At 38.1% G+C, this 24,423-nt stretch overlaps 1 protein-coding gene across 1 annotated transcript; it reads right to left on the bottom strand.

The window, feature by feature from the left end:
* Positions 1–6,146: 6,146 nt before the first annotated feature.
* Positions 6,147–23,740, bottom strand: LSM6 (LSM6 homolog, U6 small nuclear RNA and mRNA degradation associated). The gene is made up of 4 exons (XM_043972864.1): positions 23,490–23,740; positions 14,894–14,997; positions 11,860–11,973; positions 6,147–6,414 (listed from the first exon to the last, which is right to left on the bottom strand). Exons 2-4 carry the CDS (start codon positions 14,985–14,987, stop codon positions 6,380–6,382), a joined length of 243 nt encoding a protein of 80 aa, XP_043828799.1. The 5' UTR covers positions 14,988–14,997; positions 23,490–23,740; the 3' UTR covers positions 6,147–6,379.
* Positions 23,741–24,423: the final 683 nt, after the last annotated feature.

The following is a 24,423-nucleotide window of genomic DNA, read 5'->3' as shown; positions in this document are numbered from 1 at the left end:
AATGGTGGTACACGAAAGCAATGGATTTGACCGTAAAGTAAGAAATGTCAAATGTGAAGACAATGAAGAAAACCTTGGGAAGTCTCATATGAACTGATGCTGAGTGAAGCAAGCAGAACAGGAATAGTTTATATGATTACAATATAAAGGAAACAATACTGAAAGACTTTAGTACTGATGAATGGAAGTGACCAATTTGATTTCAGTGAACTGATGGTGAAGTATGCTTCCCATTTCTTGGCCAAGAGGTAATAGACTAAGTGTATGGAACTAGAAATACAATTTCAGCCATTGTCAGTGTGTTTTTTTAGTTGACTATGTTTGTTTTGTTGTGGGGTTTTTTTGGTCACAAAGGAGTTTTCAAATGGGAAGAGGGAGTAATATGATATTAATATGAAAATAAGGAACCACTGAAAAACAATGAGGATGAAAATAAAAGTTAGGAATAAGTTCGTTTGTTGTATTCTAGTCTAAATAGGAATATATGTTGAGCAGTCTGAAATGTGTAAGGAGTAATTTTAAATCTATTGCATTAACAGTTAAAAATAAACTTTAACTCTCAGGGTTTGAAGTAGGATGCAGAGGAAGCAGAGCAAGAAGAATTTAGTGTTGGGGAATTACAGTAAAGTGAGAGTGACTAGAGATTAGTATCCAGAGATAGCTTGGAGAAAAGCTGGCACATCTGCCCATTCAACGGAAACTTCAGTTTAAATGTTTGGCCAGAAAAGTCAGGATGAAGGACAACAGACTTGGGTTTAAGTTGGAATGTCTAAGATCAAAGAAAGTACCCACCCTTGGGCATAGCCTCAGTCCAGTTCACTTACTGATACAAAGGATCAGAGATTTAGAGCTAGAAGAGACTTTACATCTATCTTGGGTCACATTGAAGAATAGCTTCAAGCAATGTGGCAGAGTAATAAACTCATGGGCAACAGCTTTTAGCAGTGATGTGACTGAATACAGAATTTCTGAGACAAACCCAATTAAAGCCAGGCTTTGTAAATAATGTTGACAAACAAACCAAAGAGTCACTTTAAAATCTTTGTACAGTATACAAATTTTGGCTACACGGCAATCCAACATATCCACACAGAAATAACAATCACTGTCAGTGACATATTTAAATGTAAAGGGCAGCTGTCTATATGTACATATCAAGACCACTGCCTACATTGGCTTATTTCAACTGGGAAAGTGAATGGATGACTGATTTACTAAATCTATACCAGAAGTCAGTCATAAGGTCCAACGTTTAGCACATCAAGGGAACTGTGGAATTCCAATCTCACTGATTTCACCAAGTGAAATGCAAGCCACTTAAATTCTCTACTTCAGTTTTCTCCATCTATAAAAAAGTAATCACATTGTTCATAGACCCTGGAGAATAATCTGAGGATTAGCTCAGTTGGCTAGTGAAACCAAGGCCACAGGCTTGATTCCCCATATAGGTAGTAGCTTTGAATAGAACAGAAAAATTGTGTTCCTCTGCCCCAACTTTAAAGAGGCTGGCTCAGAAAAAAATTATTCTTGAGGGGCAGCTAGATGGTGCAGTGGATAGAGCACCAGCCCTGGAGTCAGGAGTACCTGAGTTCAAATCCAGCCTCAGACACCTAATACTTAACTAGCTGTGTGACCCTGGGCAAGTCACTTAACCCCAATTGCCTCACTAAAAAAAAAAAAATCATTCTTGGTCAATGAGTTTCTAGAAAGGACAATGGTGGTAATTTTACTGTGGCAATTATATGAGAAATTTGTAAAATGTTTCAAGCTTCTAGAAAAAAAGCTATTAAATAAAATGTGCCCTCCCCTCCACACAAAATAAATGAGATAATTTAGATGCCACAATTTTCTACTAAGCCCTAAATTCTAAAGGGCATATTATTTTATAAATGATAAGTTCTTACAAAAATGTAGAAAACATTTTTGCTTTACATTTGAAATAATTCATATATTTCTCCCATAGCATCAGCACCTGAAATTATAGAAAGAATAGAAGTCACTATCACCCCTCAGGGCTTAATAAAAACAATAATTTTAGCAGGTCCCTCAGACAAATTTTTGGCAAAGAAGGGATTCTCTTTTTAATCCAGTAAAATCTTATTAATTCAGATACCCCTGAATTGGAATTGATGAAACTTTGGCTAACACTGAGCTCTGTATGAAAAGATTTGTTAAGGAAATTAACAGTGCCAAGGCTGTAGGGATGATGTTTAACCTACTTCAAAGAACTGTTTTACATCTTAACAGCATCCTGTTGGATACCAACAGGCCAAATGCAAATGAATTTTATCTATTCTTCATTAGCACAACCCAGCAGGACCTCTACTTGATAACACTGTTAGGAATGATCTGGAATATTATATGTACATGAACTCAAGATCCTTGGATAATAATCTAAAAACACACTACTTTAGAATTCAATATATCAGACTACCCAATTACCAAAGTTCTATTACATTTGAAAGTATGGGTTTTTAAATTAATTTTTAAGAGACAGGGTTCAGATTTTAGAGATTTCTCCTTTCTCCAAATCAAAGGCTATACTAGTATAGTGAAACTGTCATGTTTGCCTGAAAATATCAGCCACCTAGAAATGTGGCGACTCTGCTCAGCATCCCTCTGCCCTCCTCGTCTGAAACTATTGGGAGACTTCCCAACTAGCTCCTAAATTGTGGGATCACAGCTGAGTAACATAGTCTAGATAATCTGGTTTACTTAACATTCTCCAATATTGTGCATTATATTAAGCCATCTAACATGCCTGCATATACCCATAATAGCTTCCTTATTTAGCCTACAGTACTAGTAAATTATGGGGCAGAACCCACTTGTCTCCTTAGTCAGCAACAATGATGACAACATTACTCTGAATTGGCGCAAATAAGCTAGGAGTAGGGATGGAAGAGGAGGAGGCTGGAGGGAATGTGGCAACAGCAGGAGCTAATGATGGCTGGTTAGGACTATAATCCTTAGGCATGATTTAGATTAAAAAAATAGTAAGGTAAGAGTATTCAGCTAAAGGGCCCTGAACTGTATCTGGAAAAGCCAGACTCCTTTTTTGTTAGTTTGTCCCTCTCTGAACCTGTTTCCACAACTGAAAATATGGACGGCAGATACAAATGATAAATCACTTTCCAAACCTTAAAGCATGCTATAACGGTCCATTGCTATTACTGTTCTTGTGAAGAGAACTTTTAATGCATTGATTTAAAGAAAAATAATTTAGTTACCAAACTTGCACCTGGATCTGCCTGGAGCAGTAGCATAAGCCTACTCAGAAGTTCACTAATGACAAAAGAATGAAGGCTTTGAGAACAAGCATCACTGTCTTTGGGCCTGAAATTTTCTACTGGGAGGCCCAATCCATTTTGCATAGGCCTAATAACCTAGGCCATTTCTACCCTATGATTTCCACTCACACAGAATAACATATTATTGACTCCAAGGCCCTTTGGGCCAAAACATAAAAGTAGAGTAGGATGCCTTGGGAGGTACTGAATTTTCCCCAGAATGAAAGGTCTTCAAGCAAAAGTTGAATAATTACTTGATGTTGTATAAGGGATTCCTGCTGAAGTACAGGTTAGATAAAATTAGAGGTTCTTAACTTTGTGTGTTCCATGGACCTCTAGCCCTGGGATCCCTTCTCACAATGTTTTAAAATATATAACGGACATAAATAATACATAATACATTATATTTAGACATCAAAATTATATTTTTAAAAACAAATTCATGGACCTCAGGTTAAGAATGCTTGGAGAGGATGGACTGAGATCTATGTAGTGCTGTAAGTTTATGGTTCTAATTCTACACTGCAAGGAAATCCCTTAGTCATTTTTTATTTGTCAAATTACTAATATACATGCCCTACTGTCCTGAACAAGAACCCATATTTATGCTTTAGATGTATACTATAACATTCCCTTATTGAACAAATACCCCCCACCCAAATGCCATCAGATATGCTGGCATGAGAACCAGGCAGTCATTCCAGGTGCTAGCCAACTGTATTTGTATTCAACAGCTCTGTTTTGTGGGTATGCAGTACTAAAGTAAGAATCAATTTAGTCTCTTGGGAGATTAGGCTGGTGATGGCTCAAAAGGCAAATCAATCAGTACAGTTAGACAGTCTAAAAATTAAGCACAATTTTCTGCTAGTTGCAAATTGTTTGCCATAGCCCAAGATTATAGGGGTGGCACTTGAATGGATTTTAGGGCCCAAGGACAATGAAAATGTATTTACTTAGAACAAATGTCTTTGCTACAATGCAAATGAAAATCAGTCATTGACCTCTAGGAGACTGAAAGTTAAGAATAAAGTAATTTTACCACTTACACTTTGTTCCACTGTTCTATAATGTGCAGGTATTCACAGGGGACAACTTGCTCCAGTACAATTGCACATTATAGTACTTTTATTACCCTAAAAATTGTAGCATCTCCCAAAGTAGAGCTTGATTAAAAGTAGTTCCATTGGCTGAAAACACCACTCTACTATAGATCTATTAAAATCCAGATATGGCAAGGGGGAAATAAAGACACATACCAAGGAGGAGGTCAGAGAGGAAGTTAACAAAAATAGGATGCTACAGATTTGTGGGAGATAAAAATGGAATTGCTTTTAGAAGCAGCTAATTTCAGTGAATGAAGGAACACAGTAACCTGGCTGCCTTGTACATTCTACAAAACAAATGAGAAAATGCACGCTCCACTTGGAGGAACATCCATTTTCTCCTTAAAAGAAGTCATTTATAAAAGAGCAAATTGGTGATTTGTACTTACAGATTGGACCCTTTTCAGCCCTTGTCAAGAAGTGATAAATTATTGAAGCATAGTATAAAGTGTTTTATTTTCTGTGTGCTCTCATCAAAGCCTTCTGAAATGTTTCTATTCACCTTTCCCCTGCTATTAATTAAAAAATAATTGTTTCAAACTATTCCCTGATCTAAAACAAAATAAAACTAGGAAAAAAACCCCACACAACTCTTACTGCTTCCTGCCACCAACATCTTGCAAGGAGGGAATTGTTTAAAAATCACACCACTGGTTCCTGGAACCAAGAGCCTGTTTATATTAGAGGAGGGACAAAGGAAGGGAAGGAAAGAGGAAGGCCAATATGACATTCACACAATTGTCTAGTGCTCATTCAACCAGTGCCTAGATGTATTTGTTGTTCCTAAAGACACCGTAAAACCATTCAGAGCATAAAAGAGTTTTGGAAAGCTCATTAATAAATTGTAAAAACTCACTCAGCAGGAGACACATTACCTAAAACCACTGTCTTGTGCCAAGCAACATGAAAACAGAGGTCTGAGGCAGGGCTGCTGGGTAAAACCATGATCAAACTTAGTTCAGACTTCTATTACAAAGACTTCCCTAAAATTACTTTCCAAATATAAGTTAAAAGGTTAATATAGGATTATTTCCAAATCACAATTTAGTATTTCAGACCTAAAGGAGTTTAGAAACACTAGGCTTTATTTTCATTAAAAGTGTTGTTGGGGAACTATGCAGGGATGGCCTGTCCCCTACTGTGTTGGTAAAATAAGATTACATTGACGTCATTTTTGCTTGAGGAAGATATAAGGATATCTAAAAAAATCTCACTAGTGTCAGGGAAGAAGGGAGTAGATAGATGAAGGATGACCACTGACAGTCTTAGCAAATGAAAAAATTTTTCACTTAATTGGATAGAGTTAATATGCATAATACTTTTCCTAATTGGTTCTTTCCTTTCATAAAATGCCACCATGACATCTGATTCAAACTATTTAATTCTGGCCCACCTCCACCCTGTTCCTCTCACCCTATCCCTATTTCCTGGCAATTTAATTATTTAACACCTACATGTTTAAATTTATAGACATTTTTTAAAGTTTTGGACCAAAACTGGATATTTTTATAGGACATTTCCACTATTATATTTGTGTGACTTGTAGACTGGGAGGGAAGAGAAGCAATAAAACAAGTGGAAACACTTCTTGAAATTGTCTGATTTAGAAAGATAATCCCATCCAAGTGTTTTACTTTCAGTCAAAGGTATGAAAAATAAAAAGCCATCTTCATATTAGATTTCATTACTTGAAATTTAAAATTGAGAAAAAAATTTTCAGCAACAGTAGGTAACAATCTGTCACCTTTTTTTATTTGTATCACTGACACAGTCATGAAAAAGTTACCAAAAATTAAAGGGTGAAAGAACTTTGTACAACTGAAACCATTAGTTTATGTATGTTTGAAACAGCTCTACTTCCTTCCCAAGTCAGTGCATAAGCTATAATGAAAACAGGAAAATTTATATAACAAAAATAGGAACAGAATTTAAAAAATTTTTTTTTAAATATATGAAAATACAAAAATTATTCCTTTCCTGGTATCTTCACATTCTTCTCTTCTGTGTACTTATATATAACACTGAAAAAGAAAATAGAAACCGATTAAAAGGGACGTTCTTAAAAACAATTACAATAGCAAGTTTCATAGAAAATGTTTTTTCTAGCTTTAAAAAATAAATTTCAAAAGAACACTTGATTCACAATATAAAATGAATTTCCGGACACATTACTTTATGAATGACTCTAGACCTGAGCCATACTTCCTGGTTTTGGCTCTGGATCTTACTCATGACATTTACATAAAATAAGGGCCTACCTCACAGTGATGCTAAGAGGATAAAATAACATGTTAACATACTGGGGATATAAATTCTACAAAAATACAAAGTACTATGTTCATGATTCCCCCAAAGTGAAAGTTTTCTGAATCCCTGAAATGATTACATTCAGCACCTTAGAGGGACATCAGAATAAAGAACAGAATATTACACTGAAAAGAACACTAGATTTGAAGCTAGAGAATGGGGTTCTAAAGCCTGTTTCTGTCAGTGATTACCTGGTCTGACTTTAGGCAGATCACAACTTTAAGGCCTCCCAGGGCTGTTGCTGGAAGTATTTAGTAACCTTTAAAGCATTTCTATTTTCCCCCTCTTATGTATTTTCAGTCCTTTGCTCTACTTCCACTTCTTTTGTTCTAGCCCTCCTTACCCCACAAACACAAATATCAAATTCACTGTTTCACTTTTAAACTAAATCCAACTGATGGGAAGAATGAATGAATGTATGAAACTTTTATTATGTCCTTACTATATGCAATGGAGATACAAACAGAAGACATCCCTGCTCTCAAGAATCTCACAAACTAAGAGGGAGAGAACAAAATTTTCAGTTCTAAGTCAGATGGAAAGGTTCTATGGTCCTTAGTGTGCAACAGCAAAGCCAATGTTAAACGTCTAATTTTTCCTATTAGATATGTGGACCTGGGCAAGTCACTTCTGCTTGCTTCAATTTCCTCAACTGTAGAATAGGGATAATGGTAGTACCTACTTCCCAAGATTGTTGTGAGAATTAAATGAGATAATATTTTTGAAGCACTTAGCATTAGTGCTTGGCACATAGTTAAGTGTAATAAAAGTTATTATTTTCATGTCATTTCCCATTGATAAAATCCTGATCTTGGACCATTTTGAGGTCCCAAGGATTTTACTGATAAGAACTTTCTTTTCTGGGTTGCTCTTGAGTTCAGGGTTCTGGATTATCTCTATTAGGGTCCATGGGGAGGTTTTGATTTGACTTGCTTGGCACATGCTGATTCCTGCTTCTCCCTCAGGGTGTCCATTTGCTGCTTCCACCAGATGGGCTTGCCTGCCCCATGTGTGGCAGTTGATTGGTAGTTGGTGAGAATGACAGGCCCTTTCACAAGAGCCATCTTCCCCAAATGATGCCTACGAGGCTGGGCTAGAAGCTGCACAAGTAGTTGGGAGTGTGTTTATTCTCAGAGCTCTTGGGCCTGTTGGTGGTAACTGGTCAGAAGTTGTTGTGGGTAGTGATGATGAGAAAAGTGGCCCTTTCTACTCCCACCTCCAAGTACTTCTCCCTTCCATCATGGCTATCAGGGTGAGGCTGGAAGCAGGTATGTTGAGAAGCATTGCTGTTTCCAAGGTTCCTGAGTTCAATATCCTTAATTATATCCATCAGGGTCCCATGGAAGATGGTAATTAAGGTGGTGGTGATAGTGTGACTTGCCTGGCACAAATTGCATCCCATTTCTCTCTTAGAGTGCCTCACTGCTTTAACCAGGTGGGATGGTGCCATGAATGGCAGATGGTGGGAATGGCTGTTTCCTGAGGAGTGGAAGACCAATGGTTTGAGGGGTGCTGCCACTCCTAAGGCTCCCTTCTGACAGGCAGATAGATGTTGGTTGCAGTTGGTCAGAAGTTGTTGCTAGCAGTAAAGAAAATGGGCCCCTTCTCCACAAAGATTCCTCCGCCTTAATGATGGCTGTGAGGGCTGAGCTGAGAAGCTGTTGAAAGGGCCCTTAGAGATCATCTAAAATTCTCAACCCGGGTGGGATCCATGAACAAGGGGCTTGTGAACTTGGATGGGAAAAAAATTAACACCTTAATTTTCACAAACTTTTGGCTTCCTTTATAATTTTGTGTGTTTTGTTTTATGCACTCAAAAATATACTGAGAAGAGGTTCTTATGCTTTTTCCAGACTTACAAAGGGGTCTGTGACATAGAAAAGATGAACTTACTTAGTCCAAAAGCCATTTTACAAAGGTATCCTCCATTAAATCCAAAAAAGCTATGAAATCAACAGTGAATGATATACACAATGGTTGTTTCTTAAATATATCTATCCAACTGCCCGGTCTGCCCTCCCCAAAAGACTTGACTTGTGAGTATTGGCCAAAATTTGGTGGTTAGGTAAATCTGGTCAGATTCACAAAAGGTCCATTGTTATTCAAGGCACAACTTAAGAGATGTCAAGTTTGTTGTTGACAATGGTCATTAAGAAATTTCGAGGTAAAAATGTCATATAGATTAACTAAGTGAACCTTGGCTCTTCTCCAAGACCTAAAGAAAGGTGTTCTGAAGCATCTGGGTTATGAATTAGTAAGAATGGATATAATTTCCATTAATGAGGTTATGGGAAAGGTCACAAGCAAATTCAGCAGAGATTATACCTATTCCCAAAGGGAAGGTATTGGAAGAGGAAAGAAGATCACTCACAAAACAGCTGGTATTATTATAGCCTTTAATTTTCAAAAGCATATCCCCTGACTTCAACTCAAAGATTAGAACACCAGGTCACCACTAGTCATTAAATAAACTGCTCTAAATATCTGGATCAAAGAAGCACAAAAGTCTAAAAATTCTAAGTTGTTCAAAATAGGTATCTTTGAAGGCACCTCCCTGTGCCAGAAGTGAATGTGCAGAAAACTGCATGACTCTCCCTTTCAGCAGAGGATGGCTCTGTTGCTCTTCTGACAAAGAACTCACAGTCAGCAGACAAGGTAAGCTGGCCACAAAAGGTTGGTGAATGGGAAAGCTACAGATTCCTTTAGGAGACAAGGGAATCACACCTCAGAGTTAGAGACAAAGAGAGGGCTCATGGCTAGTTGTGGGGCAGGAAGGGTGACTGGCTAGGAATGGAGAAAAAATAATGTCAGGACCCAGCTACTAAATGAGGAAGACTCCCTAGGGACACTGAAATAATTAGGAGATAATTATAATCTTATATTCCTAGCACTGTTCTTAGGTCGTCCAAAAATTCTATTCAATATTTCAAAAATTGTGTGATTTCATTGATGGGTATTTCTCTTGATTGATGCAGATTTGAACTCCCCCCATGGCCCCTTGTCAAAGCAGACAGGTTCCCCAAAATGGGGTGTCCAGTAATGAACTTTTCACACATTTAGCCAACCTGCTTCACTGCTAGGATTGTATTCATTACAGTTCATAAGATTTGTGAGAGCTTATAATCAATTACCATAGCCTTTCTGAACCCAGAGTCAGTTATATGCCAGAATGAGGCATCAAAGAAGAACTTCAGTATTATAAATGCTCTTATATAAATGAGGAAGCTAAAGACATGGGAATAAATGAAAGATTATGTATCTGTGGGACATAAAATGTTCTAAAATAATTTTTAAAAGATGCAAAACAATGGAAATTCTGAATTTGATATTGAGATGAGAAGACAAGATACAAAGAAATAACCATCTGTGATACTTTAATTTTTTTTTTTTGTTGGTGAGGCAATGGGGGTTAAGTGACTTGCCCAGGGTCACACAGCTAGTAAGTGTCAAGTATCTGAGGCTGGATTTGAATTTGAATTCAGGTCTTCCTGACTCCATAGCCAGTACTCTATCCACTGCGCCACCTAGCTGCTCCTGTGATTCTTTTCAAGTAAGAAAAAGACAAAAGATCTAACACAAAGAAACATGGTACTAGTAGTTATAAAGTATTTATTTCAAAACTCAGTTTGGGTGGAATCACAGCAAAGTTTGTGAGTCAATAGTTTAAATAAACAACTTGTATAAGACCACAGAGAATCAATATTTGGAAAGAAAAACCAGAACTCAAGCTCTCATTGGCAGGGCATATATATAAAAAAAATGGATAGAGAAACAGGTACTTGACCTGTGATTTCATTGGTATAGAGAACTCCCAGATGAGAAAAGTCTCTCTACTAATGCAGTTTAGTACCTTCTCTATAACTTTTAAAGAGTAGCTTAATCCACAAGGGTGAATTGGCCAGGATCACATGGCCAGTCTGCATCAGGGACAGGACTTGAACCCAGGTCTTTCTCTCTCTCTCTCTCTCTCTCTCTCTCTCTCTGTCTCTCTCTCTCTCTCCATATATATATATATATATATATATATATATATATATATATATATATATATATATATATATATATATATATATATATATATATATATATATAGTGCTTCTTTATATAAGAAATAGCTACTATTAATTTAGATGCCAACTTAATATAAGATATAAGATTTTAAATTTCAAACTCACCAAGTATATTTTTTTTTCCCCAAGTATACTTTTAGGGGCAGCTAAGTGGTGCAGTGGATAAAGCAAGGGCCCTGGATTCAGGAGTACCTCAGTTCAAATCTGGCCTCAGACACTTGACACACACTAGCTCTGCAACCCTGGGCAAGTCACTTAACCCTCATTGCCCCACAAAAAAAAAAAAAAGAAGAACCCCCCCCCCCAAAACAAGTATACTTTTAACTAATATAATGCTATGAATGTCATTATTAAGTTACGGTCATATCCCTCTGACATATTATGCCCTAATTATGTAATCTATGCATTCTTAAAAGTAATCTGATGTATATCATAGAGAAAGATCAGTTTAAGACAAGTTAACTGCCAATGTTATTCAAATCAGTGATGAATCAAGGAAATTCTACTTCAAAACACAATTTTCTTAAGCCATTTAAAGGCTGAGAGATAAAATGTCATACAGAAGAAACGGGGAGTATAAAGATCTAGATTCTAATCTTAGCTTTAACTTTCTGTGTGATATCTTCGGATTCAGTTTTTATATCTATAAGATGAGGGGGCTTCATATTGCAGGAGTTCCCAACCTTTTTTTAGCCCTTGTATTGCTTGGTTTTCAGTACAACCTTCCCAATTCTCCTATATGATGTGAAAGAAAAAAAAAACTAAGCGCTTACCATGCATGTGCACATAAAAATAAAAAAGGTAATTTAAATAGGATAATATATTTATCAAGTATTTCCATACCCCTTGAAAAATTCTGCATACCTCAGACTGGAAACCCCTGCTCTATATGGTAATATCTAGGCTCCTTTAGCTCTAAATTGAAAGTACCCATCAAAGCACAAACTTAATTAAACATCTCACCGCCATGCCTCACTATAAATAGATATAAAAATAGAAACTACACTGTGATTTACAACAAACAGAAATATTGATTGCAATTATGAAAAATCATTTCAGAAGCAAAGTTGTAGTACAAAAAAAAATTACCATTGTTTCCCCGAATAAATGCATCCCCATACTTATTCTTTAGTTGTCCGTTTACATATTCTTCTGTTTGTTCCAGAGCTATATTCATGTAACCATCCAGGCAAGCCAGGACACCTAGAGACACATTAAGATAAAAAGATGGTATACAAAGTAAATCAAGCTTGAAAATCACAAGGTAAATCATATACATGACAATGCTCTATTGTTCCACTGGATATTGCAGGCTTAATATAAATTCAAACTGTAAGTGACAAAGCAAAATTTTAAAATCCTCTCTATATGCCAATATAAATAAAATCTGAAGAGAATACAAGTGACAAAGCAAAATTTTAAAATTCCTTTCTATGTGCCAATGTAAATAAAATCTGAAGATAATATAATATGGAAGTGTATTTGCATTCACAACCACCAGGTAAAAACAATGATTCTTCATCTTTTTAAAAGCCTTGATGGAATGTAATAGAATATTTTTAATCACTGTAAATTTCCTATTCTGAAAGCTAAAAGTGTGAAAGCTGCTACAATTACACAGCAGCAAATGGCCATTCTCTCATACAGCTCCATTCCAAAGGTACTGTCTTTCATATTAAGCACTCAATCAAAAAGCCCGATCTGGCTAATTTATTTCAGCCTTTCACAATGTCTACAGCAGCAGATGAACTTATTGCAGTGTTAAGTGGAAGTCTCCCCAATCTGTTGAAATAATAGAGCAGGAGACAGCAGGTGCTACTGAAAGAACATCTCAAAGTGGTGACTCACAGTGAGGAGCAGCTTGAGAATACAGAGCAACATATTGCACTGTGACACATCTCATTTTGTTTTGTTACAGTTACAATATATTTTCAAATCAAAGCTACTATAGAAAAGTAGCTAAATGCATTCCAAAGTAGCTTTCCAGGAAACCACTCTAGTACATTCTTTTAATCATACTGAGGTGACATAAATTTTGCACAACTTTCACCTGCCAACTTTCTACTTTAAGTTTGTCATTTCAGGATAGAATTTTGTATGCATCTAACTCAAAATCTCTAAATTAAAGTGATACTTTCCAGGAAAATCTGCAGAATGAAACAAGAACAGTCAAACTCAGTTCTCTTAAGCAAAGAAAAATGGACAATAGTCAATAGATTGTTTCAAAGTCATGACTTTGTTAATATGCTCCTCATTCTCTCCCTGTGGTCCCCCAAATAACAACAAAAAGATTCCTTTTTTAAAATTGTGAAGGAGTAATGACACAAGGCTAAAGAAATCAACTTATCAAAATCATATTTGTTTATGGAAAGCTTCACCAAAAAAGGGCTTTATTATAACTAATAACATTAAAATCACACACTGTTAAATAAAGTGAGTGCAGTTTTAGAAAAGACACTTGCTTTTAGAATATTTAACTTCTTCACAGATATGAATGGGCCTTTTTTCTAGACACAGTTTACATGCTTTTAATGGTTCCCACCTCCAGTTATGCACATTTGTTTGAAAAGGAAAAGTATTTTATAGTTAAACTTCCCTCTTCTGATTAAAAGAAATTTTCCCCATAGCAACAACTAGTAAACGTATCCAAATGAAGAAATCAGTTAAACTACATGTGGAGAAAGCTGGAATTGGAACCTCTTCTAATCCTTCTTAAACAGATCCACGAACAGACTATTATGCCAAGAGCATTTCAAACAACCACACACACACACACACACACACACACACACACACACACACACACACACACACACACACACACGAATGATGTTGACAATAATATTTTCTAATGGTGCAATATTTGGCTTCAGCATTATACAAAGGCAAAAACTATTCTCACCAATCTATTTCCTGCACACCCAAAGTACGCTCAGCACTGCCAGAACATACAGAACATGCTGTCCCTTCACTAATCAATTAGTCCATATAGTCAAGTCCCAGGAAGACTATTACTTTCTCTGGGCTCATTGAAAGTTTATGGCTAAGAAGCAATACATGGACATTTCATATTGCCTCTCTACACAGTATAAGTCCATTAATCCTACTATAAAATTCAATTAGTCTTGAGCTATGTTATTCATTTTAAGTCACGAAATCAGGATCTAAATATGCTAAATAAAAAACTAAGCCAGTTAACCAGAAAATTTAGGGCCCCCCCAAAAGTCAACAAAACCTTAGTATGGAATAAAGACAGAATTGCCCGTCTGAATTATGTTTAATGTCTACATCAAATTTCCTGGATCATTTAACAGCCTTCATTTTAACTGAGAAGGCAACTACTGTCAATATAAAAGAATCCCCCCACCCCAACAGCAGGTCCATCAAATTTGGCTGAATTCATAACTAAACTGATTAATTTAGTAATGAAAGTGATCCTCCAAATCTGAACATATTTAATTTAAACTAATCAGAGTTAACAGTTTTCTTCAAACCCACACTGTGTGCAAATATTTTTAATCTTTATTTTGATGGTAAACTAACCGAAGCTTAGAGGGGTTAAGTGACAAACCCTGGCTACAGTTATGAAGTATAACAATCAGTACTTGAACTCGGATCTTTTGATTCTGAGTTCAGTGTTCACTCCATTCTTTCATGGTTTAAAAAAAAATTCTTTGTGGACTAAGGTTCTGAACTACAGAATTCTAACGTTTATCTCTGAAGAATGCTTCAGAAGTCACAACATTTTTTGTTTGGAAAAAAGAAGTTATTAGAACACTTGATAGTTTGCTGATTTTAAAATAGATTACTAAAGGTCAGGTGCTGTTGTGACAATTCCAGGACATTATCTCAACACCCAAAGTCCTTAACTCTAGTTGATCCCCACTCTGTTGTGGGAATCATTAAAGGTACTAATACTCAAAGAGTTTAAGAAAAGAAAGGTTGAGCTTAATACAGCCCTAGACGAAAGCATAAAAATTGTAACCATCAAGGTACCAAATCCCCCATGGTTAAAGCCAAATACATGGCAACAGAATCCGTTAATAACCAATGTCTCTTTTGCCTATCTATAGACAGTTCTAAAAAACGGCTCCAAAAAAAAGTGAATCCAATAAAATGTTACCTCTGTAATCAACTCCAGAATTTAACTTTACCACAACTGGTCTTCCTATGATCTGCTTTAGGAAGTCACTGGGAGTTTGCTTACGTAGACTCATTTTAGCAATCCTGTTTAGAGAACAAAAAAGAAAAAGGCAAGAGTTAATCATCCACCAAAGAGAGAAAACAAACCTGGATAAATTGTTTACAGGAAATAAATTGCCAAAGTACTAGATAATTGTAAAGTCCTCAATGTATTCCAAGATTCTGGTTTCTATGCCAAAACTTTAGTGAAATTAGTGTAGTCTAAATGGTGGCTATCACAAAAAAAGAAGAGAGGGGCAGGGAAACACCCCTACATGCACAGCTGTCATATTAATTTTTTTTTTTTAGTGAGGCAATTGGGGTTAAGTGACTTGCCCAGGGTCACACAGCTAGTAAATGTTAAGTGTCTGAGGCCAGATTTGAACTCAGGTACTCCTGACTCCAGGGCCGGTGCTTTATCCACTGTGCCAACTAGCTGCCCCTTGTCATATTAAATTGACAAATAAAATAGAGTTCACCGTTTTTTTCTCTAACTCATCTTCTTTCACAATAGCTACTTAGAAAGAGGTTTGAGAAGCGAATCAAATGAAACCTGATTTTGAAAGTAATCTGTTTTGGTCAAATTCAGCATCCACCTAATTTCTAGATTGCAAAGTGACATATAATTTTTTTTTTTTTTTTTGCGGGGCAATGGGGGTTAAGTGACTTGCCCAGGGTCACACAGCTAGTAAGTGTCAAGTGTCTGAGGCCGGATTTGAACTCAGGTACTCCTGAATCCAGGGCCGAAATTTTATCCACTGTGCCACCTAGCCGCCCCGACATATCATTTTAAAAAAAGTTCTCCCCTCAAGAATGCTTCCAACAGTTTTTAAAATTTGAAAAAAGAATGAAATGAAGACATTTTTTAATTTACTCACTGATAAGTTCGTTTTACAAAATAATGAAGGTTATCCACAAGAAAACTACAGCCCATCCTGCCAGGATATTTTAACATCTATCTTGTCCCTGTCCTCTTTCTCCCTGCCTCCCGCCCTCCATCAACCTGGGCAAAGTTAATCTACTCTGCTTTGGCACTCTTGCCCAGGCAAGTGATCCTGATGTGGATGAGTAAAAAGTCATCTGAGTTTAACTGGTCCACCCAGTTATCTACCTAGAAATGGCACCTAACCAGCACAGTTACCTCGCTGCCTGCTACACCAGTAAACTCTTTCCCTAATCAGTACAGTGTTGCCACTGGTACTAGACCTTCCTAGTATTGGCCTAACATCAGACTGTTCTATGGCTCCAGTCACAATCTCTGACTCTCAAGGCCAGATTTCCCTTTCCTGGTCCCCACTTTCCTAAATGTGTTGTATCCCTTATTAAAATGTAAGTTCCTTGAGAGACAGTCTTGCTTTTCTATTTGTATCCTCAAGAGCTTAGCCCATTGTAGGCAATCAATAAATGTTAGGGTTTTTTTTTTCATTCAAATATTTTCTGAGGACTTATCATATGTAAGACAATGTAGACTACAAAGATAAATAAAATCCATTCCTGTTTTTCAAAAGCTTGTAATATTAAGTATTACAGCTTTTATATATGGCAAGAGTAGATCAATAAGAATGGCAATCATCTCATTAAATTAAGTTTCTCTTAAGAGTTTGTTGTTCAGTTGTTTCAGTCATCTCCAACTCTTTGTTACCCCATTTGGGGTTTGCCTGGCAAAGATACTGGAGTGGTTTGCCATTTCCTTCTCCAGCTCAGAGGGAGACCTGTAAGCCAGCCTGATTTCATAAGAGGGAAAAAAACTTAAAAAGCCATTCTTCAATTTTATATTCTGTTAACAAGAGACTGAAAAAACAAAAGGGAGAAGGGGCCTTGTAAAGAAAAATGAAATATCAAATTGTCCACATTTCACAGTTTAACCAATTCCATTTTGGTGTCATGAAAATAGTTTCATTTGATAATTCAAAGTATATTACAAGAACAACTGGAAACAATACCCAGCAGGTTCACGCAGTATGAAAATTATACTGAAGCTGTACTAAGTACAGGGAAGAAACTTTAAAAAAAATTCTAACAGAACATTTAGGACCAATGAAGATGATTTTGTGTGTGTTCATCCATTTTAATGAATAAAACAAAAATAACAAAAGAAACCATTGTACAAACTCCTTTACTTTAAGCCCAGGATAATTGATGTTCTGTAGCAAAACAAGCTAGACACCTTCTCTAAAAGACAGTGATAAAGCATATCACTTTAGGGAGTTTGCCTTCAAATCCTGAGATTCAACAAAAAATGAAATGGCCAAGGAATAACTTCACTGTGCCTCAGTATCCCTAAATATAAGAGATGACACTCCTTGCACACTTTGAAGACACTAAAATACATGACTGAATTAGATGTGTAATATTAAGAACCTTAACTTATGGTTTTAAGTTAGCAGCAAGGTCAGAAAACTTGAATTTATTTATCACTTAGCCAACTGCTAACATAGTCATTAAACATTTACTAAGCATCTACTATGTGCCAAGCATCATGCTAAACTCTGGAAATACAAAAAAAGGCAAAAGACAATCTCTGCTCTCAAGGACCTCACAATCTAAATGGGATAAATACACAAAAAGAAGCTGAAAGTCCTGTAGCCAGGTGAGAAATATTGAAGTGTTTTGCTCTGGGCTCCCCTCCTTAAACAGAGGATCTAGAAGGAACTCTCTGTCCATCCTCTACCCTCTCCAATCAAAGGGATAAAGGGACCCAAGGGGCCCAAGAGGAGCTTTAAATTCAGAGTCGATCTGATCTTTCCAGAAGATGAATTTGTAGAGACAATGATCAATAGATTTAGAAAAGGTTCCAGCAATTCTTAAGAAGTACCATGAATAAAAATCCTACAAAGCCTGTCTCTTCTTGTGCCCACAATTACCTGATCTTATACATGTATAACTATAAACATATATGTATCTTTATAAGCCTAGAGGTGTTTATATTGTCTCCCCCTATAAAATGCAAGCTCTGTAAGAACAAAAACCTTTTTTTTTTTTTTGGTGCCAGTGCCTTGAGTGCTAAACGGAACACAGTAGATGCTTAATAAATGCCTGCTGATTACCTCAAGCACTACTTTATTCCCCATGATGTCTTCCCTTGTAACTTCAGTCAATAATAAGATTTCCTTTCATAACTATTGTAAAACTATCTTTACCACATAGTATGGAATTGTATTATGTTCAACCTTTTCATTTCACTGTAGAGTGTCTTACGTTGTTCTCAATTTTTTAACATGTGTATATTTGGTATCCCTCCAAAAATCTATGTAAGCTCCATAAAGGTAGGGACAACAATTAAGTTATCTTTTATTGCTTAAAGCACCCAGCATATTAGACATATAATAGGCAAATATTTAATGAACTAAATAGTAAAAAAAATCAGTTCTTAGAAGGCTGCTATTCTCAAATACACTGATCTTTAATTTTAAGCAGACTGATATATTTTCACATTGATCTTTATTATGTTTTTTAAGTTATTACTGTTATCTGCTAGCTTGGCAATGATCAGTTTATATAGGTAAATTTTTAAATGACACTATTTCTTTCATTGGCAGGTTTAAGTAATTTAAAATTATCTTCTAAACTGTATAAAGCTGACATTAGTTTATGAAGACCAAATTTCTGAATTCTGTAACCACAAGGGGATCTGGGCATCTGGAATAAGATGATGTGGATTCAAATCTCAGTTCAAAGTTATAGGTTCACAGAGATCATGTAGAACAACCCTCTTACACTAGAGTGAGTGAAATGAAAGAGGATATATGAGGCACTAATTATATACTCAGCTCTGGAGATACAAATAGAAAAGCAAGACAGTATATTCCCACAAGGAGCTCACATACTAATGGGAAGAGATGACACTCATGATATTTCAGCCACAGGGTAGATGGATAGGCCTAAAAGTTCTAAGTATACAGACAGAACAGGGCACACGCAAGTGTCCTTAGGATACAACAGAAAGTCAGACACCAGTTCCTACAGGTCTGGAGGGCATAGCAAGCAGAGAAGATAAGGCCCCGAAGACCTTAGAATATGATGGCACAGCAGATGGTAAGACCTAGAAGTATTGCTGCAAGGATTAAAGTTGGCGACTGCTTATGCAAGTGATATGAGCAACCTTAAGGGGTAGAGTGAGCCTGTGTACCTTCGTGATCCTCATCAAGATACATAACCCCCTGGGCCTCAGTTTCCCTATCTGTAAAATAAAGGAGTTGAACTAGATAATCTGAGGGTTTGTTTTTTTTTCCAGATCTAATGATCCAATGATCTCTTTTTTAAGATCTTATGATTCTTTTTAACAACTGCACACATTTTAGGAAGTTCCTACTATGTGCAAATCACTATAATAGTCATTATGTCCAGAACTTGTTCCTATGAACTTTTCTCTCTAGATAATGGGCATGACCATCATCTCAATTGCCCCCCATCTAGCGTTTAAAATGAACTGCTTTATTTAACCAAAGCCAGCACATTTCATTTAAGCTGGCATGAAATCTAGCACCACATCATTCACCAAACTGCATTGCACCACTGCCCTGCAGAGATTTTTAAAAAGAAAATGATGGGGCAGGCAGGAAAACAGGCTTATTTGCCATTTCATGTAGGATACCAAAAGCTGTTTTCTAAATATTTAGGAAGCAAAATGTGAAAAAGTCAGTGGGAAAGGTAGTTGCAAAATGCTGAGAAATGACTGAGAAGACAGAGAACTGTAAATTAGGAAACAGCTAGTACTAAGATACAGTGGCCAAAATAGACAAAAAAAATGTGTTATTTTGAGCAACATCCTTAGGGGAAAATTCAAGCAGGAAAAGTGACCATCCTCTTTCCTAGGAGGCATTTAATCTGTAAATTTTCACTTGGAACAATTCATACAGTTGTGGGTCAAACACATTTTCAACAACAGCAAGCTGAAGGGAAAATGTTAAGTGTAATCCAATATAGTGGTTGACAGAGATGGTGTTTGAAGGGAGCATCAAGAATTGAGGGAAAGATCTGCAGAGTTCTTTTGATGACTTTAGCTCTGGTCTCTTCTCTGATCAAGTGAAAAGTCACCCAGAGTACTTTCCCAGTTCATCCTACTACTTTAAACTTAAATTGTCTGTAGCTGAGAGGTACTTAAGTATAATAAAGTAACAATAATAACTGATGTCTTATGCAGCATTTTATAGCTTGAAGATTTCTTTATATACATTATGCCACTTGAATGTAGTAAAAAGTAAATTTGGAATCAAAGGACCTAAGGGGCTTTGAATTCAGGTTCAGCTATTAAATCCTATTGGGACTCAGTTTCCTCTTAAGATTTTATTTTTAACCACACCTGCATTTTCATCTATGTAGGGAGCTCCAGGCAAGAAACTTAATGCACATATGCAGATAAATATACTCTCTGCAATCTCTGATTTTAGAAAGTTGTTTGAGACTACTGAGAAGTGAAATGACTTACTACTTGAACCTAAGGCTTTCTGACTTAGAGGTCAATTATTTACCCACTATGCCTCAATGCCTTTATGTATGAAATCAGGGCACTGGAAACAGATGCTCTCCAATGTCCCTTACAGCTTTGTGTAACAGAGTGCTAGATTTGGGAGTCAGAAAAAGATGGGCTTGAATTCTACCTCTGACACTTTAATAGCCCTGTGATCATAAGCAAGTGACATAATCACTTTTAGCCTCAGTTTCCTTAACTGTAACACCGGAAGAACACAGGATGGTGGAGTAAATGGATAGAAAGTTAGCTTCAGTGAGGGATACATGTCAAGCCTCCGCACTGGTTGTGTAATCCTGGACAAATTACTTAACCTCTCTGTGCCCCCAGGCAACTAAGACCAAAAATACACACCAAGCCAGCTCTGCAATGGTCTCTTCACTCTGGGTTTCCTTCACCAGTGAAATCATAGATCTGGTCTAACCCACCCCCCCACCCCCCAAAACCCAAACTATGTAGCAATAATAAGACCTACCTAACAAGTGAGATGCTGTATGTAAAACCTTTATGAAAATCAACTTTTTAAAAAGTTTTGACTCATAATTCCTTTGATATAGGCAACTCCCAGTGAGAAAGTTCCTCTCTACCAATGGAGAAAGCTTTTTTAACTTCCTGTCTTAGAGAATAACCTAGGGGACTGAGAAATTAAGTGATTTAGCCAGGGTTACAACAAAACTTGAACTCAGGTTTTCCTGACTCTGAGGCTGGCTTTCTTCTATCCACTACACTACCATGTTATCTCTATTATTATTATCATAATCATGAAAAATATTATTATATCCTATAATTTTTGACTAGTTATGGTTAGATCTATTCTTTTTCCTCCAGCTCAAATGTGATGTAGGTTTGAACAATGCACTTCTAAAAGCTACTAACAAAATCCAAGTCTTTTAATCTTCCAAACAGATCTTCCAAATCTCTCTTCCTCAAGTGCTAGTTCCAGGTAAGAGAATACTTAACAAATGCTGAATAATGACTCTTTAAAAAAGGGGGGGTCAGTCTGATGAGGCTTAAGTGACTTGCCCAGAATCACACAGCCAGTAAGTGACAAGTGTCTGATCTTAGATTTGAACTCAGGTCCTCCTGAATCCAGGGCCAGTACTTTATCCACTGTGCCACCCAGCCAGGTGCCCCCCTTCTTAGTGTTTTTTAAATGGTCCTACCTAATATAATAAAAGATGTGAAGGATCCTGAAAATTAAACTGTCAAAATCTTGAAAGGTATTCCATACTAAATCAGCCTCTCTAGATGTCTAGTTCAAGCCAACAAAATTTGTTTTCTCTAACTTTTCAGTACTTGAGCTTCTTTGGATGGCTAGATACAATGTAAAGAGAGCTGAAGCTGGAGTCAAAATAATAATAATACACAATATAACAAATATATTATACTTTATATAATGTACTCTATTTCCAAAAGTATTTAAACTTTCATTAATACATTTTGTTGTTAATACTAGTAATTTCCCAATTTTAAGTAAAGTGCTTTACAAACTTTATAATATAGTACTAGTTGTTATTCCCATTCTCCCTCTTGTCCCTATAAACCCTGCCTTATAAGTAAGAAACACTGTTAAAAACTAAAGGCAAAATGAATGCATATCAACCAACTGTATACACAATATTCTGCTCTCCTGGTCCTCCCCAACTCACAAAACATCTCCAAAAAACTAACAATACCCTGACAGGGTATTGCTACAAATTCATAATAAAAGCATAACCAAATACTTTTAAATAACAAATAAGACCAAAAAATAATTACCTTCAAACTTGGACCAGTATAGAAAATCCAGATTTAACTTCAACTGCCAAATCCCTTACCTATCTTTTCTTTCTAATAAAATGGGGTCGAATCAAGGAAATAATTTGGAGCTGCCAGCAGCTTTATCGGTCATGGGGCTTCTGACTATGCTACGCACTTTTGTATTTTGGGTCCAGTCTCGACCTGTGATTTTACTGGAGGAAATACCAAACATGCATTTGTATAATTCATCTATAACTTTCCGTCTTAGAAAACCTGCTGAGTGCCTGCCCACTGTCACCAACTTAGCATGAGTTGGGGACTGAATGTGAAGTCTGGTTTTCCTGAATCCAATCCCGACCCTCGACACCACCTCGTGCTACTTCTGCACACCGTGGCCCCTTGACAATTGCTTTCTCCTTGGTGTTACTGGAGACTCAGTCTCGGAAAGTGGACCCACAACCCTTCGGCTTAAAACTGTCCCGAAGAGGCACTGAGAAGCGAGGTGACTTGGCAGACAGGACTTATCAGAGGCACGACTTAGAATCGAGGTCTCAGTGATTCCAAGGTCGCCTCCCCATCTCCTGTGCCTCTCTAAGGCGCGGGGGTGAGCGGGGGTCCTTCGAGGGACCCCATTCCCAACATAACTCCAACCCTTGAGCAATCTATGACTTCTCCTGAGTGGAGCCTTAGTCGTCCACGAGGATCTAGGACGTGCTGGGGGCATTTGGCCGGAGGACGTGGGCGGAGCGGTTCTTAACTTTGTGAGGTCCCGGGCCCCCCTTCTCGGAGTGATGGCTGTAAAAGCATACAGTACGATTTCAAAGGAAACCGAGTATATTGAAATATAATTAGCAAAAAAAAAATTTTTAACGCGCTCAGGGGCCCGGGTGAGGCGCTGCTGGGATCCTTCTCCACGCCCCCTTTCGGCTCCGAAGCCGAGATCCCGAGGCCCAGCCCGGCCGGGCCAGGGTAGACAGACCCCTCTTGTTCCTGCTCGGAAGGCCGGGCTGCGTCTTCTATCCCACGCAATGGGCGTGCCCTGTGCGAGCCCGGGCTGACCAGGCCCCTGGCCGCCCCAATGGGTGGCTTATCATACAGTGCCGGGGCGTGGGGAGGTGGTGGTAGGTTTGGGGGAAGGGGCCGCCGGCACCACCTCGGAGGACACAGAAGCGTCCAGCGGGAGGCCCCAAAAGAAAAGGGCTCAACCACCGGAAACGCTCGGGTCACCCCGGGGAGCTCCCTCAGAGAGACGCCGGCGCCCCCTCCCCCACGGGTCCCTCAAGCCTCGCGGGGAGCCTAGACATCCTCCCGGCCCTCCACCGCTCACCTCTAAGCTCCTCGGGCCAAGACCAGCCGTGGCCTCGCCTCCGCCTCCCGCCAAGAGCGCGCGCGCCCCCGCTCAGGAGCGGCCTCAGAGCGCGCACCTCCACCAGACCAATCGCGGCTCTCCGGGGCTACGGTCAGCCCGCAGGGACAAAAAGGCTTCGCTCTGAACGTGCCTAAGGCTCCTCAGGAGAGCCTGCTTCCTGTCCCCTCCCCCTGCGGCTGCTGTAGCTTAGGTTAAGCGGCCAGGCGCCCGGTGAAGGCCAGTGAGGGGCGTGGCCAGTGTAACGAGGGGGCGTGACCAAGGCCTTCCGGGGCGGGGGTTGGGGGTGAGAAAGCGGAAGTGCCAATCAATGGACCCAGAGGGCAGAGGGCTGCCTCAGGAGATCAGCGGGGATGAAGGTGGGGGGATGCTGATAATGATATTCATAGATTTAGAGTTGGTCAGGATAATAAACTGTGGCCCAGAGAGTCTGAGGTGACTCAGCCCAGGTGTTAAGGCAGCATTCGAACTCAAGTTTAATCTCCTAAGGCACTTAAAATGCCTAGGAGAAAGTGGAGGGCGAGGAGGTGTGGGAGAGAGAGAAGAAAAGAGGAAAGGCAGAAAAAAGAGAGACAAAAAGAGGGAGCTCGTAGAGAAACTAGAGGCGAAGAAGAGAAGAGACTGAAGAAAAGCAAGGAAGATAAGGGAAGGAGGGAGAAAAGCCAGGGACGGAGAAGGAGAAACAAAGATGAAGAAGGGAGACAAGAAAAGGAGACAGAAGAAAGGGGGAGAGATAGAGGAAAAGGAAAAGAGTAGAGAAAGGAAAGATTGAAGAACAGAAGGAGGGAAAAGGCACAAATGCAAAGAGAGGGAAAAGAAAGAAAAAGGAATGAGGAAGAAAAAAAAGTAGAAAAAGAGGGAAAGGGATGAAATGCATGCATGAGGTGACCACTAA

Source organism: Dromiciops gliroides, chromosome 6 (assembly GCF_019393635.1).
Source record: "Dromiciops gliroides isolate mDroGli1 chromosome 6, mDroGli1.pri, whole genome shotgun sequence".
Lineage (NCBI taxonomy): Eukaryota > Metazoa > Chordata > Mammalia > Microbiotheria > Microbiotheriidae > Dromiciops > Dromiciops gliroides.
The sequence above is the reverse complement of the archived record's forward strand: the minus strand, read 5'-3'. Positions and strand labels throughout refer to the sequence as shown.